This window comes from Pollachius pollachius (genome assembly GCF_949987615.1).
Source record: "Pollachius pollachius genome assembly, chromosome: 6".
Lineage (NCBI taxonomy): Eukaryota > Metazoa > Chordata > Actinopteri > Gadiformes > Gadidae > Pollachius > Pollachius pollachius.
This window is the reverse complement of record NC_136939.1, coordinates 5,654,538-5,673,256: the sequence shown is the minus strand read 5'-3', so window position 1 is coordinate 5,673,256 and position 18,719 is coordinate 5,654,538. Positions and strand designations below refer to the sequence as shown.

The 18,719-nt window shown below is 41.6% G+C and overlaps 2 protein-coding genes and 1 pseudogene across 3 annotated transcripts; all 3 read right to left on the bottom strand.

The window, feature by feature from the left end:
- Positions 1-16: 16 nt before the first annotated feature.
- On the bottom strand, positions 17-2,757 carry LOC307077583 (putative olfactory receptor 1F12P; the record flags this gene model as incomplete). The annotated part of the gene is made up of 3 exons (XM_079739012.1): positions 17-28; positions 2,326-2,395; positions 2,564-2,757. The coding sequence occupies 3 exons, from the start codon at positions 2,755-2,757 to the stop codon at positions 17-19; spliced, it is 276 nt and encodes a 91-aa protein (XP_079595138.1).
- Positions 2,758-5,993: 3,236 nt separating this feature from the next.
- LOC307077582 (odorant receptor 131-2-like) lies at positions 5,994-8,276 on the bottom strand (the record flags this gene model as incomplete). The annotated part of the gene is made up of 2 exons (XM_079739011.1): positions 5,994-6,871; positions 8,270-8,276. 2 exons carry the CDS (start codon positions 8,274-8,276, stop codon positions 5,994-5,996), a joined length of 885 nt encoding a protein of 294 aa, XP_079595137.1.
- An 892-nt stretch (positions 8,277-9,168) lies between these two features.
- Positions 9,169-10,056, bottom strand: LOC307077581 (odorant receptor 131-2-like; annotated as a pseudogene). The gene is made up of 2 exons: positions 9,369-10,056; positions 9,169-9,264 (listed from the first exon to the last, which is right to left on the bottom strand). The product of its transcript is annotated as an odorant receptor 131-2-like (transcript).
- Between the last annotated feature and the right edge of the window lie 8,663 nt (positions 10,057-18,719).

Sequence of the window (18,719 nt, the reverse complement as noted above, 5' to 3'; positions counted from 1 at the left end):
TCTGCAACTGCTCTCTCTACTGCTTTAACTGATGAAAAAACACAGATGTAAGAACACTAACAACATCACCCTGTCTCCTGATTGTTGGAGGAGCCCAGTTAATGCCACCTAGGTGGTGGAGTGGCAGCCACCAAAGTGGCATGGAGCAAGCAGAGCTCGTGGGGAGCTTTTTTTTAAAAGTTAAATTCAATTTAATTCATGAGAAAGGTTTTCAAGCAAATCTTGATCTCATTGAGATTAATCTACGTTGGCTGCCGCAGATGAATAGTCCTGGAGCTCAAAGGCGAACAATAGAACACAATATGTAATATTAACGTATTCTAAGCGTTACGGCCTTGGCCGTACCCTACATATGCTTTGCTCTGTCTCCCCCTCCTGGTGTCTTATTGTCGGTGCAATGGGCCAGGCTTTCCTTCGTTTTCTTCTGCTCTACACCTGTTCGACATGTAGGGCTGGGCGAAAAATATTATCACGATTACTTTTCGATATCGATATTAATCACGACATATAATTTGATACTGCTGAAGCCTGAAGAAACTAGAGTGTTCATTAGTTAAACCATACACTTTTGTTTATTACCATATTTGTCATAAGGGAACATTTAATCACATTTAAATATAAACATTTAACTTCACAAACATGATTTATCTGCCACCAACAGAATAATATAAGGTAGCTTGCCTTGTAACCTATTGAAAATAATGTAAATAAAAATAAAAGCTCTGACTTCTTTAACATTAAACTCCTTTGGCAGGGCTTCAGAAAACTTACTTACTTAAATCAACACAACCAACACATAAAAAGTAAAAAAGTGGATGAACAAAGGCCCTGGCACATGAACTGAACTTTAATATATAAAATATGAACTGTAAGTGCAAAATGTAAACATTGTAAACCCAGATATTATGCTAGATAAAATAATGTGTTTAAAACTAGAAGATCTGTGAGTGACTATCACATCAAACTACTTTGGCAGGGAGGCAACAATCGTCATATCGTCGTAATCGACGTGAGTTTCATCACGATTAATAATCGTAATCGAATTATTGCCCAGCCCTATCGACATGCACACCTGCCATCCATCTCTGGTCATCATCTCGGCTCTTCTTAAACCCCGGTTTTTCACCCACTTATCGACAGATCATTGTTTCAACAACAGTGCTAGACAACCAGGCATTAGTGAAGTTCGCATTACTAAATGTATTTTGTGTTCCATTTTTCCTCTTGTTCATAATCTCTGTGTTCCCCTTGACCCAGGATCACCAACCCTGTACTGGCCTGGCATCACCCTGTGTGCTCATCTACTTGCACTATGTGCCTGTAGCGTTGCCTGCCTGTCATCATTACAATAAACCTCTGATTTAATTGCTGCGTCTGCGCTTGGGCTCCCCCGGTCGATTTTAACATTTTAGGCAACATAAGAAAAAACTGGTAACGACCGTACAGACTCGTACTGTCTTTATTTTCCTGTAAACAAAGACCAAAAATAATGGTGTTATAATTCCAACAGTTTATACAACTCAAATTGTATGTTTATTTTTTAAAGCAAAAAAAAAGTTTATATTTATGTCTATTTGGTTATCATGGTCACAGAAAAGTTAACATTAATACAACGATTAGTGTTATGTGTTATGCATTTACAATGCAGTCATCACCTTTTACTGTAATAGTTGGTGTGTTGGTGAATGTTAAGGTAATAATTTCTACATTATTTCAAATACAGTTGCTGTGTGTTTCCCTTCAGCTAGGGTGTTCATAATGATGGCAACAACTAGAGCAAGATACTTTTTTAGAAATGTGGATTTCTAAAAAGTGGAGATGGTGAATTAATCATCATTAAGCCGGTTGAAAATAGTTAAATTGTTTACAAATAAATCACTAAATCTGAGCAAAATCAATGCAACAATTTTTATATTTTTTTCCTTTTCGTTAAATCATTATTTTCCAAAAAAGATCTTCCACTTGGGGACTATTCATATGGTTTATCTTATAATAGTCCCACTAAGATGGTTCTAACCAAAGCATATATTTTAGTGCAGAAGTCATGGGAGGTGTGCCATCCTAAATCGGCTTCCCTACGTTAATTTTTCTGGCCTTTGACTTAAGGGGGCCGACCAAGCATCCTAACTGACAACAGATGTTGTTCAGGAGGGCTGGTCTGATGGTTTGGTCCCTGAGGCCATAAATGAGAGCACTGAGACATCTGGGAAATATATTCAAACACACAAAGATTATATTGTACAAACGCACCAAAGTTAATCTGTCCACCTTTCTTGCAACGGCTGTTATGATCATAGAACTGAAGGTGAAGGTTAGTATCAGGACCAACTGAAAGAAATGAAGTAAAACAGTTTTTCTTGCCTTGCTCGCAGAAACTTTGTCTGACGAGGCTGACCTGGCAACCAGTGTCACACCAACATAAGAAAATAAAATGGCAAGTCCACCAAATGAAAACACAAAACCGGAATATGCTTCATCTACACGTCTAGACATTGGTGTCAGAAACACTGCCTCTTTTGAGCAGAAGTCCTTCATTTTCTCATTATATGCATAGTCAGGTTGCCAAACAACAAGTATCAACACCCGTATCAAGATATTGAGATAACAGACTGTCCATACAGCAGCGATGGATGCTCCTGTGTTTCTGATGGTGACAAGGTCTGCATGTCTCAGAGGAAAGCACACAGCCACATATCTCTCCATGGACATCACTGCCAGAGTAAGAGGAGAGACGGCTTGAACCAAAGTAGAGAGCATTGTTACGAAACCACAAACGTACATTGTTAGCTTAAGCCTGCTTACAGCCAGTATGTAGATTATCAAACTTAATACAACATGAGCAGTATCTGAAAAGAGCAAGTTATACAACAGAATGTAACGGGGTGTCTCACAAAAAACTGGCTTGCTCCTCAAGGTGTACAGGAGAACACAGTTCAAGCAGAGAAAATTACAGCTCAACCCCAACGATAAAGTGCAGAACAAAATCAATTCTTGTTGTGCTTGATACTGCACACCAGCACTAACATTAGCCCTAAAATGTCCAGCATCCGGCATTACAGCTGTAATCAAAAAGTTCTTGAACAACAATGTTACAAAGGATAAAAAAAAAAAAGATGAAAACATTCATATGTTCCCCAAAATCAACAATATCATGCAAAGAAGCAAAATTATTTAAATTTGAATAAAAGAACAAGAATTCCCATTCATAAGAGTGTAACGAGTTGGAGTCAACAGAACCGGTGCTGCTCCAGCCCCTGTGTGGCCTGGCCGTTTGGCCTGCTCATCCTCCCTGTATATAGGAGCTCTATTGCTTTTAGAACATATGTCCTCCAGGATGACGCAATTATTTTTTTCTAAATGTGTTACACGGGGGATGAGTTTTGTTTACCCATACAAATGACATTAAATCACTATTTTACATAAGACTATTCACATGGATTCAAGCAGAGGGAAAACCCGCATTTAACTTAACCCAAAGTAGAACATTCACTTTGAATGTATGGTAAATAAAAATGGATAACTTTGTTGATATTTCCAGATCCACAAATAAAGAATCTTTACTTGTGTATTGTACAATTATTAAATTGTGGATGCGAAAATAGCATAGGCAAGGCAACTTTATTTATATAGCACTTTTCATACACAAGGCAGCCTCAAAGTGCTTCACATATAAACATTGTCATACAATAAAATAAAATAATAGATAAGTAAAAGAAAACATATGCAAAGAAATTAGTAAAATAGAAAGTGCAATGTATTTAAGATCAAATCAGTCTCTCACGGTCTCTCTGGGACTCCAAGCCGACCTAAAGGAACTTGGTCCATTCTCTGGGACTCCAACCCGGATTCTAGTCAATTTCTATTCTAGGACTATAATTATATTCTAGGACTCTATTCTAAGACTCTAACCCAGATTCTAGGACTCTAACCCAGACACACGTCGGGACTCTAACCACAAACCAAAGGCCTTATTCTGGGACTTCAACCCAGCCAGACGTTGGGACTCTAACCCTGACAGAACTCAGACCTTTCTCTGGGACTCCAACCCGACCTAAAGGAACTTGGTCCTTTCTCGGGGACTCCAACCCGACCTAAAGGAACTTGGTCCTTTCTCTGGGACTCCAACACGACCTAAAGGAACTTGGTCCTTTCTCTGGGACTCCAACCCGACCTTAAGGAACTTGGTCCTTTCTCTGGGACTCCAACCCGACCTAAAGGAACTTGGTCCTTTCTCTGGGACTCCAACCCGACCTAAAGGAACTTGGTCCTTTCTCTGGGACTCCAACCCGACCTAAAGGAACTTGGTCCTTTCTCGGGGACTCCAACCCGACCTAAAGGAATTTGGTCCTTTCTCTGGGACTCCAACCCGACCAAAAGGAACTTGGTCCTTTCTCTGGGACTCCATCACGACCTAAAGGAACTTGGTCCTTTCTCTGGGACTCCAACCCGACCTAAAGGAACTTGGTCCTTTCTCTGGGACTCCAACCCAACCTAAAGGAACTTGGTCCTTTCTCTGGGACTCCAACCCGACCTAAAGGAACTTAGTCCTTTCTCTGGGACTCCAACCCGACCTAAAGGAACTTGGTCCTTTCTCGGGGACTCCAACCCGACCTAAAGGAACTTGGTCCTTTCTCTGGGACTCCATCACAGATTCTAGGACTCTAACCCAGACAGAACTTGGGTCTCAAACCCTTATCCTTTCCCTCTGGTATCAGATCATGTATCTTTCTGGTAAAAATAGAAAATAAAGGGAAAGTTAAAAAGGAATTTTAGCAATAAAATAGAAAATAAAGGCAAAGTTAAAAAAGCTTTTTAGAAAGTGCAATGTATTTAAGATTTAGCAGAAAGCTAAAGCCATCATAAAAGTCTTCAGTCTTGTTTGAAAGGTGCTCAGAGTTGCGGCAAGTCTTAAATCCTCAGGGCGTTTATTCCAGCTATTTGTTGCATAGTAACTAAATCCTGCTTTCCCATGTTTCGTGTTTACTCTGGGGATAATTAACAGATCGGTCTCAGAAGATCTTAGTGGTCTAGAAGGCTTATGTAGTGGAATTATATCGGTTAGCATAGAGCTCTAGATGTCGATATGTGTACCTGTATATAGCGCTCTATCTCCACAGCAATTTGAAATGCACTATCATAGATTAGTATTACAAAGGAACACATGAAAACAAGTGTTGCATGAGATTATTATTGTTAAGTAATTTATGAATTAATTATTTAAATCTAAGCATATTGAATAACTTGATTCCTTCAGAAATATTACAAGATAGGGAATATGTTGTTCAGCAATGTAGTAGTTAGAGGACTTGACGTAACGAAATACTCCACTTTCTCTTCCCCATTATTACTCTTACTTTAACCCAAATATGTCCATACTCAAGTGCGTCATTTGTGCGGTATTCTCTGCTATATATTATAACATATTATACACCAAAGGGCTCTGTTCACACTGCAAGTACCTCGTTCCCACTGCAAGGATAAGCTGTCCTAATCCATGAGCAAATATTTGCTCATATGCGACTCAGATACGTATTTTTTCAGAACATTGTGAATAGCACAAATCCGATGGAACATGATTTATTTCCAATTCTGATTAAGGCCACTTTCATGTGTGGTCCTGACTATAATACACCTCTGTGTTTTTGCAATGCTACCTCAGTGTGAACAGTTATATCGGAATTCATGCGTCGTTGATGTTACTGTACATTGACATATTTCACAATTAATATAGCGCTGGCTGGCCTTCTAGTCACTCGGTTTTTTATAAACATGAAAGACAGCTGCAATTTTCACACCCAAACAAAGAAATAGGACCTGGGCAATAAAAATAAGTTGAGTATCAAGGCTTGCACTGTCAACAAAGGATACAGTGGTATGTGTCAAAAAGTAAATCAAGGAAACAACAAACTCTTCCACTTAGTGACCTTTTATAGGTCACCACTAAGACATAGCATGCAAAAGTAATGTGAGGTGTGCCATCCCAATCAGCTTCCCTAGGTTCTTTTTCTGAATTGAGTCTTGTTGGGGCCGACCAAGCATCTTAACTGACAACAGATGTTGTTCAGTAGGGCTGGTCTGAGCGTTTGGTCCCTGAGGCCATAAATGAGAGCACTGAGACACCTGGGAAATATATTCAAACACACAAAGATTATATTGTACAAACGCACCAAAGTTTTTCTGTCCAATTGTCTTGCAAAGGCTGTGAGGATGATAGAATTGAGGGTGAAGGTTAGTATCAGGACCAACTGAAAGAAATGAAGTAAAACAGTTTTTCCTGCCTTTCTGACGGAAGCTTTGTCTGACGAGGCTGACCTGGCAACCAGAGTCACACCAACGTAAGAGAATAAAATTGCAAGTCCCCCAAATGAAAACACAAAACCGGAATATGCTTCATCAAAATGTTTAGTCATTGGTGTCAGAAACAGTGCCTCTTTTGAGCAGAAGTCTTTCATTTTCTCATTCAATTCATAGTCAGATCGCCAAACAACAAGTATTAACACCCGTATGAAAATATTGAGAGAACAGACCGTCCACACAGCAGCAATGGCTGCTCCTGTGTTTCTCATGGTGACAAGGTCTGTATGTCTCAGAGGAAAGCACACAGCCACATATCTCTCCACAGACATCACTGCCAGAGTAAGAGGAGAGATCGATTCAACGTAAATAGAGAACATAGTAAGCAAACCACAAACAGACATTGTTAGCTTAAGCCTGCTTACAGCCAGTATGTACAATAACAAACTTAATGCAAGATGAGCAGTATCTGCAAAGAGCAGATTATACAACAGAATGTAACGGGATGTCTCACGAAAAACTGGCTTGCTCCTCAACGTGTACAGGAGAACACAGTTCAAGCAGAGAAAAGTACAACCTAACCCCACAGAAAAAGTTGTGAACAAAATATAATCTTGATTTTCTAGATATTGCAAACCATTGCTGGCATTAGCCCTCAAATGTCCTGCACCCAGCCTTACAGCTGGAATAAAAAAGGCCATGAACAACAATGTTACAAATGATCAAAAAAATATGAAAACATTCATATGTTCCCTAAACAGACCAAAGTCAACAATATCCTGTAAAGGAGCTAAATGCTTTAAATTTGAATGAAAACAAGAAAATCCCATTCATAAAAGTCTAACAAGTTAGAGTCAACTGAACCGGTGCTGCTCCAGCCCCTGTGTGGTCTGGCCGTTTGCCCTGCTCATACTTACTGTATATAGGATGTCAATTATTTAAAAACATACGTCATCCAGGATGATGTTACTTTTTTTCTTATGAATATATTCAAGGGGGGATGACTATTATTTAGCAATACAAATTACATTAAATCACTATTTTCTATCAGACTATTCACATGGATTCAGGCAGACAAACAACCCCTATTTAACTTGAAATTGTAAGCCAAAGTAGACAATGGTCGACAAAGTGATTTAGTAGTATTTGTGGCTATTTCCAGATCCACAAATAAAGCATTTTACTTCTGTCTTGTATAATTATTAAAATTCGGATGCAAAAATAGCATAGAGCTCTAGATGTCGATATGTGTACCTGTATATAGCGCTCTATCTCCACAGATATTTTAAATGCACTATCATAGCTTAGTATTACGAATGAACACATGAAAACAAGTGTTGTATTAGATTATTATTATTATGTAATTTATGAACAAATTATTTAAATCTAAGAGTATTGAATAACTTAAGTCCCTCAGAAATATTACAAGATAGGGACACATTGTTCAGCAATGTAGTAGTTAGAGGACTTGATGTAACGAAATACTCCACTTTCTCTACCCCATTATTACTCTTACTTGAACCCAAATATGTCCATACTCAAGTGCGTCATTTGTTTTTATGATTATTTCCAATTGCGATATCACCGCCTTCTTGGTGCATGCTCTAATGGTTGGTGAAGGATTAAATGAAAATACAAGTTCCGCCTTAAAACATCCCCACACCTCTTGGTGTTCGGTATTCTCTGCTATATATTATATTACACAACAAAGGGCTCTGTTCACACTGCACACCCTTGTGCCAACTGCAAGGATGAGCGGTCCTAATCCAGGAAAAAATATGTTTGCTCATATGAACTCAGATACGTATTTTTTCAGAACAGTGCGAACAGCACAAGTCCACTGGTAGCCAATTTATTTCCCATTCTGATTAAGGCCACTTTCATGTGTGGTCCTGACTATAATACAGCTCTGTGTTTTTGCAACGCTACCTCAGTGTGAACAGTTATATCGGAATTCATGTGTCGTTGACGTTACTGTACATCGACATTCCTCACAATTAATATAGCGCTGGCTGGCCTTCTAGTCACTCGGTTTTCTACAAACATGAAAGACAGCTGCAATTTTAACACCCAAACAAAGAAATCTGACCGTTGCAATAAAAACAAATTGTGTATCAACGCTTTTGATGTCAACAAAGGATAAAGTGGCATGTAGGAAATATGGTAATGTCAATTAAGGAAACAACTTTCTCATTTTTTCCTTTTTGTTAAATCATTCTTTTCCACATTTTGTCTTCCACTTGGCGACCTTTCATAGTTCAACACTAAGACATAGCATGCAAAAGTAATGGGAGGTTTTGCGTTCTTGAAGAAAGCAGTCTAATCCGGGTTGCTTTTAACTTACTTTATTTGTTAAAGTATTTCGGTATGGTAACTATGAAGCAAAAGGAGGGGAATTGTATGGACACGCGTGTGAGCGACAAGCAGCAGGCCTCTGTATCCAACTCCCTAGTATGGACTGCCGGATGTTTCTGATCTCGTTGGCTCGAGGCCCTGCTTTAATACTGAGTAGGCGTGGCCTATGTGTCGTATTGGCTCCGCCCTCCTCACCTGTCTAAAGGTGCTGCCATCTGTGGCTGTAATAGTTATTGCAGCTTATATGTCCTGCCCCCCTCGTGGCTATGTATAGTAACTACAGCTTATGTGTTTGATCCTACATCCTAGTGGCTATGTATAGTAATTACAGCTTATGTGTTTGATCCTACTTCCTAGTGGCTATGTATGGTAATCACAGCTTATGTGTTCGATCCTACTTCCTAGTGGCTATGTATGGTAATTACGGCTTATGTGTTCGATCCTACTTCCTAGTGGCTATGTATGGTAGCCCATGTGCTTAAAATACGTAACAGAGGTGTGCTGTCCCAATCAGATTCCCTAGGTTCTTTTTCTGAATTGAGTCTTGTTGGGGCCGCCCAAGCATCTTATCTGACAACAGATGCTGTACAGGAGGGCTGGTCTGAGCATTTGGTCCTTGAGGCCATAATGAGAGCACTGAGACACCTGGGAAATAAATCCAAACAAACAAAGATTGTAGTGTACAAACGCACAAAAGTTTTTCTGTCCAATTGTCTTGCAAAGGCTGTGAGGATGATAGAATTTAGGGAGAAGATTAGTATCAGGACCAACTGAAAGAAATGTAAAACAGTTTTTCCAGCCTTGCTGGCAGAAGCTTTGTTTGACGAGGCTGACTTGGCAACCAGTGTCACACTAACATAAGAAAATAAAATTGCAAGTCCCCAAAATGAAAACACAAAACCGGAATATGCTTCATCAAATTGTTTAGACATTGGTGTCAGAAAAAGTGCCTCTTTTGAGCAGAAGTCTTTCGTTTCCTCATTCAATACATAGACAGGTTGCCAAACCCCCGTATAAAGATATTGAGAGAACAGACCGTCCACACAGCAGCGATGGCTGCTGTTGTGTTTCTGACGGTGACAAGGTCTGTATGTCTCAGAGGAAAGCAGACAGCCACATATCTCTCCACAGACATCACTGTCAGAGTAAGAGGAGAGATCGAATCAACGTAAATAGAGAACATGGTAGGCAAACCACAAACAGAAATTGTTAGCTTAAGCCTGCTTACAGCCAGTATGTACAATAACAAACTTAATGCAAGATGAGCAGTATCTGCAAAGAGCAGTTATACAACAGAATGTAACGGGATGTCTCACGAAAAACTGGCTTGCTTCTCAAGGTGTACAGGAGAACACAGTTCAAGCAGAGAAAAGTACAGCCTAACCCCACAGATAAAGCAGTGAACATAATATATTCTTGGTATCCTGAATATTGCAAACCATTGCTGACATTAGCCCTCAAAGGTCCTGCACCCTGCCTCACATGTGGAATCAAATAGGCCATGAACAACAATGTTACTAAGGATTCAAAAAATGAAGAAAATAAACACAATCAAATCACATCCTTAAAGTGTAACGAGTTAGTGTCAACAGTATAGTAGTAGGGCTTCCCCTGGCTGTTCTTGCCATGGGCCCTGCTAAAGCTTCTTGTGTATCAGATCTTATTTTTATTACAACATTTACGACACCAAAATCATGGGTGTTACTTGGGTTCGCACCTAGGGCATGAGCCAGTTTTTTAGCAACAGTTACTGTAATGGGACGTGAGGTTGGACCCAAGAACAGCACAGACCGAGACCAGCGTTGGAACAGTTCAACAGTTGAATTGTCCAAAACGGGAATCCAAGCTTACTGGAGACGGACAAGGGTCGAGCAGGCAGAGGGGTCAGGGACAGAAGGCTGTTCAGGTTACCAGGGCAGGAACAACGAGGACGGGTCAGGGACAAGCAGGGTCGAAGCCAAGGAAGCGATCCGGGAAATAGAACTAGAGAGCTTTGCATGCTGCTAAGACAATCTGGCAGAGTGGAAGGTGGTTGCACTGATGAGGTGGGAGTGGGAGGCAGGTGATCCGGAAAAGTACTGGCAGGGCTGGCAATGGGATGGAAAGCCAGCGGATCATGACAATACCCCCCCCGCCAAGGGACGGCCCCAGACGTCCCAGCCCAAGCTGGGAGGGTGGAGGGGGCCCAGAGGAGGGCTAAAATTCCTCAGAGGCAGCAGAGTCATTGTCCTCCGCAGCAGAAGAGGAAGATGAAGAGGAAGAGGCAGCCACATCGATGCCACCCCTAACCAGAGGATCAGAAGGTCCATCAGCAGATGTGCCCGCAGAAGGCGGAAGTGAGGACGGGGCAGGCTGGCCAGGATGCAGACGGTGAAAGTCCGAAATGAGCCGAGGGTCCACAATGAACCGAGCCGGCACCCAGGAGCGCTCCTCCGGACCGTACCCCTCCCAATCCACAAGACACTGCATCCCACGTCCACGGCGGCAATAGCTAAGAAGGTGCCTGACAGCATACACAGGACCGCCATCAACGAGCTGAGGAGGCGGAGGAGGCGGCATGGGAGGAACCAGAGGACTCTCTTGGACTGGCTTGATCCTAGAGACATGGAACGTTGGGTGGATCCTCATGGACCGGGGAAGCCGAAGACGTACCGCCTCTGGGTTGATGATGCGAGCGTTCGGAAAGGGTCCAACAAACCTGGGAGCCAGCTTGCGGTTCTCCATTTAGGGTCAGGTCACGGGTGGAGAGCCAGACCCTCTGGCCAACCTGGTAGGCAGGAGCAGGCATGCGGTGCTTGTTGGCGGCGGCAGCGTAGCGGTCAACCAACTTGAGGAGAGCAGTACGTGCCCGGTCCCAGGTACACCGGCAACGGTGAATGAAGGCTTGTGCCGATGGGCAGGCAAACTCCTTCTCTTGGTTCGCAAATAATGGGGGCTGATACCCATAGGCGCACTGGAAGGGTGATCGTCCAGCGGAAGAGCAGGTGAGGGTGTTGTAGGCATATTCTACCCAGATCAGTTGTTCAGACCAGGAAGCAGGGTTGTGGTTGATCAGCAGCGAAGAGTGCTCTCCAGGTCCTGGTTCATTCTCTCAGTCTGCCCATTGGACTGGGGGTGGAATCCAGAAGACAAACTGACGGAGGCCCCAACTAGGCTGCAAAACTCCTTCCAGAACATAGATGTGAACTGGGGCCCCCGGTCAGAGACAATGTCAGTGGGCAGTCCATGGAGACGAAAGGTGTTCTGGAGAACCAGTTCAGCTGTCTCCTTGGAAAGGGGAATTAAGTGGACCATCTTGCTAAAACGGTCGACAACTGTGAGGATGGCAGTGTGGCCTTTGGATGTAGGTAGGCCAGTTACAAAGTCCAGGGAGATGTGAGACCATGGGCGATGAGGAACAGGCAATGGGTGCAGGAAGCTGGCTGGTAGATGACGAGAGGTCTTGTTCTGGTTGCACACAGGACAGGCGTTGACAAGCCTCGGACATCCTCCTCCAGAGATGACCACCAGAAGCGTTGCTGCAGGAAGTCTCGGGTCCGCTGAATGCCAGGGTGGCAAGTGAAGCATGCCCCCACTGGAGCACATCGGAGCGGAGGTGAGCTGGAACAAAAAAACGGTCAGGGGGACAGGAACTAGGACCAGGCTGGTCCTCAGTGGCAGCCCGCACCCTCTCCTCTATCTCCCAAGTGACAGAGGCAACGAGACAGGAGGCCGGGACGATGGTGGAGAGCTCAACCGTTTCATCAAGAAACTGCCGGGAAAGTGCATCTGGTTTAATGTTACGAGACCTGGGTCGATAGGACAGTGTGAAGTTGAACCTGTCAAAGAACAGTGACCAGCGGGCCTGTCTGGAATTCAGTCTCTTGGCAGATTGAATACATTCCAGGTTGCGATGATCAGTCCACACAATGAATGGCACCTTGGCTCCCTCTAGCCAGTGGCGCCACTCCTCCAAGGCTAGTTTCACCGCCAGAAGCTCCCTGTTACCAACATCGTAGTTCCTTTCCGTGGGAGTTAGGCGGCGAGAGAAAAAGGCGCAGGGGTGGATCTTCTGGTCGACCGAGGAGTGCTGAGACAGAACTGCCCCCACCCCCACGCCTCCACAATGAACTGACGCTCAGGTTCGGGGATCTGGAGGATGGGGGCAGTGGAGAAGCGAGTCTTGAGGGTGTCGAAGGCGCCTTTCGCTTCGTCAGTCCAGCGGAAGGATGTCTTGGATGTGTCACGCCGCGTCCTGCTACGCTGTCCAATACCGCCATCTAGCGAATACTTGACACCAGTGGTCCTTCTCCCGACACACCAGTCTGCAATCAGCAATCACCATTCCCTACTTCAGCCGGGGATTTCCTATCAGCCGGCGCCAGTTCGTCGTTACGTCTACCCAGTCAATATCGGTGCCAGCCAGCACTCTTGAACCTCTGATTGTAGCCTGCCCTCATGGTAACCACCTCTCCTCTTCCCTAGTTCTCCACCTGCCACCGGACCCCTGCCTGCCTGACTACCCGCATACCGTCTCGTCCTCGCCTGCCTGACTGCCTACCTGCTATCGAACCCCTGCCTGCCTGACTACCCGCCTGTCGTCGAACCCCTTTCTGCCTGACTGTCTGCCTGTTACCGGACCCCTGCCTGCTTGACTACCCGTCTGCCTACCAATAAATCCCGTTTCCCTTACCCCGCCTCTGCCTCCCTGTGTTCAGCATTTGGGTCCCCACGTTCTGTTCCTCTAACAGGATGAGGTGAGGGCCGAGAGGGGAGAGGCAATGGAGCTGAAACCTCTGATGAAACGCCGGTAGAAATTGGAAAACCCCAGGAAACGCTGCAGTTGCTTGCGTGTCCCCGGGACTGGCCAGGAGTGCTGAGACCTTAGCTGGATCCATCAGCAAGCAGTCTTTGCCAATGATGTATCCCAGGAAGGAGACTGAGGGTTCTTGAAATTCACATTTCTCTGCCTTGACATTAGGGCTGACCCGAATTATTTGAATATTCAAATATTCGTTCGGAAAATTAGTATTCAAAGCTTAAATCAGTATTCTGAGATTTTAGATTTTAAACAATAAATATGCAGCCAAAAAAATAATAATACTATGTCAATTCAACATGATACTTTTCACCTAGAACAGTAATTACATTTGTTAATTATAAAATAATTTGAAATGTTTAACATCGATCGTCACTAAAACGTAATTTCTATTGGACAATGCGGCCCGAAATAGATTGGTGTCAGGTCAACTACAAGCAAAGTTACAACTCTTCAGTGCCTTTTTCTTCAGTTAACCAAGCTAGCTACCTTAGTCAGACATTAGAGCTCATAATAAAATGTCCAAAAGATGGAAAGATCAAGACTGCCTTTCCAGGCCAAGTGGACAGAGGAGTTTGTCTTTGTAGAGAGAACTGGGTATGTGGTATGTTTAATATGCAATGAAAGAATTAAATTCTTGAAATGGTCAAACGTAAAGCGATACTTTGATACGCACCATTGCTACGTTTGCATTGAAATACCTAGCTGGGGAGAGTAGGAAAAAAGCATGCGAACTGTTTGATGACTTCCCAAATAAAGACAAAATAATAAAAGCTGTGCCAATGTCAATGGCAAATTGACAAGAACCATGGCAAATCAAGTAGAGGAAACACAAAAAAGGAAATAAACGCAGGGACATACTTTACTTTGGCCTTCGATGAGAAAAAAAAAGAAAAAATTGATATTTATGATTCTCCCAGCTAAAAACGTTACCAGCCCTGTACTAGAGAATTAAGTAATCCTGAGTACCATCATTTACCAACTACGACAGCCTATAGGTCTGCCTTCATAGCAATTCTAATTATATATTATTCACACAACAGCATTATTTCCCAACCATCATCTTTTTGTATGACATGTTTTTGTACTTTACAATTTACTTTTGACAAACAATATTTTACTGTATTGAAATGCAGGGTAATCTAATAATCGTTGAACATGTCAGTTGGCAGTTGTCTTCTGTAACGTAGAACTACAGTATCAGGGTTGGACTGGGACTGAAACACATGCCTACATGTAAAACAACTAATTTGCATAAAAAAAACTCTGGTACTGGTTAACTGCAACTCTAATGTGCTCAGTTTCCTTGCTGAACCTGTCTTAGTCTCTGCACTGGGCCCTGCTAAACCATCACACCAGCCTCCATCTATCCCTACTCTCTCTCTTCATTCTCAGTGGTTGCTTTCATATGCTGAGCAGAAAAATAAATGTACAAGACCATTGCATTTGATCACAAACAGCGCATTTATTATTTAAAACCATGTTCTGCAGATCTTATCCCTATCGGTTTCTTAATCAAAATACAGATAACAGCTGTCATCTGTCTTAGGCCTACATTAAATAGAAAACCTAACTTTACTTGGCTACTGCTACTTCTGGGCTAGTTTTCACAGGGGACTCCCTTCCCCCCCTCCCTATAACATTTGGATTGATTCGAGGCCGGACATTTCATGAAGTACCTTATGGGGGTGTGTGTGGATGATGGCTGGTTGAGGCAGCCGAGTCAGACTGATTTGACTCTGGGGCTAGGTGAGGCTGCAAACTTGTTGCACATTGAGCAATCAATATGAAACAAGTGTCAATTTGCAAATTTACTGTTCAGACAATACTATTGTGGCTGTGCTAATGTGTTGTGTATGTTCGTGGTACCCATTTCAGCTCACTAATGTGAGGAATCAAGAACAAATCAAATCAATTAAATTTCCATCTATTTGGTCATTCATGAGCGCACTGTGCAGAGTTTTGAAAGCAACCAGTGATGAATAAATTAAACTGTTAAAATTACAGGCCTCCCTTCTAGATCAGTCATGGCAAAATTAGAACATTGTAAGTTTACATCCAAATTAAGGATGGAGAAACAACCAAGGAGAAAGGAGACTCTTAACTTTCTTGTTGCTTAGAAGCAACCATTCAAACTTGTGGGACGCTAATACCCAAGGAAGTACAAAATGTCATAAGGGATCAATCAGGACCGATGAGCTTCTGTACACTCTCTGCTTGGAGATAATAATTTATGTTTCTGCTGTGTAAACCATTCCCCTGCTAACTCATTAGGAAACATTAAATATTAAAATGCTTACCAATCAGTTCATTAAGTTTTTAGTAAATATGTGTTGCATTATAGTTTTTTGTATCGAGGGGAAAAGGATTTAGATGTTGTGTTGTGTGTTACCCCTGGCCACAATACCAGAGGGAGGCACAGGGAACAAAGTACCATTGTCAAAAGACATGTTTACAGTTTGTTAACTTTGATGAATTACATAGATTTGTGTGCACATTTTTGCCAACGACAGAATGGTGAATTGTAATAGTTTATAAATATATGCATGGGCATGAGCTACCAAAAATCTGATATTCTACCAAAACAAATTTACTTTGACAAACGGTGACTAACTTTCTGATCCATCTGCAATAAGTTAGTGGGCAGAAGACAGAAACCCTTCATGCTTACAAGCTTAAAAGGCACGAGAAGCTTATGACTACGTTATCTGTGGTCATCCACAGAATGTCAAATACCATATAATACATGTCAATACCATATATATTTTTTAGAATATTAGAATATCAGTTCTCACAACCCAACATACAAGGTATACAATTTGATAGCCTGTCTCAATGAATGGGGCAGAATGTCGCTTCAGTTGCACGAATGTGTACTCATATTTTTTAGGATATAGACAGAAAGGGTCTATTGGTGTAAGCTGAGGAAAATAGGCCACCCAGCTGAGGCCTAGAGCTAATCAAGGCTGTGTGGCCTCAAGAAACAGTTTATTTGATTGAAAAGCGTTGTTTATAAGAAACAGTATTAGGGCCACGCGACAACATTTAAAAGCCCCCGTGGGTTTGGAGTAATTTCAAAAAGTTTTAAATAAAGTCTGAACAACTCGAAACCCCAAAAATTGAATCCATAACCTTATTGTTGCATGTATGCTCCTAACATTTACATTAAATACATAGGCCTCTTCTTAATTCCTGATCCTTATATATGTATTTAGTCTATTTATATTATTAGTGCATAGCATCCAAACAAAATGCATTCCTTTAGGTGCTTCTTAAATGAAGATCAACAAGAACCAGTGTGACAGTTGATTCTTAACTTTCTTGTTTAGAAACTGAAACTCAAACTGTCTATACCCCAGGCAGTACAAAAGGTCATTGGGGATCCATCAGAACTGATTCTCCCTCTGCTGGGACGTAAGGGTGCAAGTTCATGCTGTGTAACCCAGTCCCCTGCTAACTCATTTGAACACATTAAATATTAAAATGCTCACCGATCAGTCAATAAAGGTCTTGAGTAAATATTTACAGGTTGGATGTTTTTGTTATTGAGGGAATAGATGTAAATGCCTACTCAACAGACAACAAATTAAATGTGTTTTCTTTAACAAAGTTTTAAAAAGCATATGGTAGGTTTGCAGTAGGAACAAGTTCAACCACCACTAATGGTATAAAAAGGACCATGAAATAATAGGAAAAATTTACATTTTATTTATTAAATGTGAAATTATGAACCAGACTTTTTATACAATCACACAGGCTTTGCAATACAAAATATTGTATTGAGTTTTGTTGTGCCAAAAGACTCATAGAAATGTATTGTTGTGTTCATTTACTGCAATACCAAGACTGCTACCACTCCCGGGACAAAATGGTCCTAAAAGTCCCTGATCTTCTCCATGAACCTCATCCCCAGTCCTGCTCCTACATAGAACAACTAATGGCCATAACACACACAGATAGGGCATTCCATTTGCTCACAACATTGCTTCCCAAATGAACACAAAACAATGAAATATTAGTTTAATGTTTTCTCAACAATGTTAGATCAGTCATAGCATTTCTTCATTGCCAGCTCCAACACGTCAAAATCAATTCAGATTGGACCTTTAAAAATGTCAAATGTAAATGTATAAAGCAATGCTTAAATTAACCAGTAATTATCAATGTTTTTAAGTCACCCCAGCTAATCTTTCAGACAGTAGATAGGTTCTCCTTTGTTACCATGCGTCAAACTCCTAACAGAACCAACTCAACTCGACAAAAGAAGATGCAAATCTTGGCCTTTTCCCATCATAAGCCTACAGCGGAAAGGTGATTACAATAATGTTATTAGGCTTGCTTTCAGACCATTCTTGTTGAATGAATTAAACATTTATTTGTTACAAGTAGATTAGCTTTTCATGGTGAACTTTCAAAAGGTACATGTTGATTTATTTTCAGGAAGATGTTGTTTGTGTTAGACCAAAAAAAAAGAAATCCATCCACACACAAAAATGCAATACATTAAAGTTGACTCACACTGTTGGAGTAAATTTGGACAAAATATCATGCGCGTGTTTACTAAAGGTCCCACATGCCAATAAAACAATTAATAATAGATTTGTGAACTGACATATTTTAACCCTGCATTGTGAGTCCCGGACCTGCTTTTGCACCTGGTGATCTCATCCTGTCAACAGACTGACGACACACTTGTCGTTATTTCATGAGGAGGTGGAGGCTGGTGGGGTGGAGTCAATCATGAATGATGAAATGATGGATGGAGGATTGATCTAAATATTTCAGGACAATTTATAAAATAAACATTCTCCTCTTCACTCAGCAGTCCTCAGAAGTTGAACATGTCTATCACCCAAACATTTTGTGTAAACGTGTTTTGTTGTTATATAAGTACTTTTTTTGCCTTTTTTTTATCAGTGGGATTATTACAATGCGATTTAGTTTTTTCAATTTACTGGTATTCCTGCATTATCGGTTTCTTTCGTGGTTCTTCCTCTGAGCATGATGTAAGAGGAGGTCAATAACCACTTTCTGAATTTCTGCTTTTCACAATTATATGAAAAGTAAGAACCCGTCCAAATATCTTGATCATGGACATTATGTCCCTGTGTGTGCTTTTCTGTTTATGTGTCTAAACGTTATATTTGTATATATAGTGTCACTCTCATTTCAGATGGGAACTTCCTACATTCTGACTTGAGAGAAGGCTATGCAGAATGACTTTCAACTACAACAGAACTCTTCTACCACCAACGGGAACACAGAGAATAAG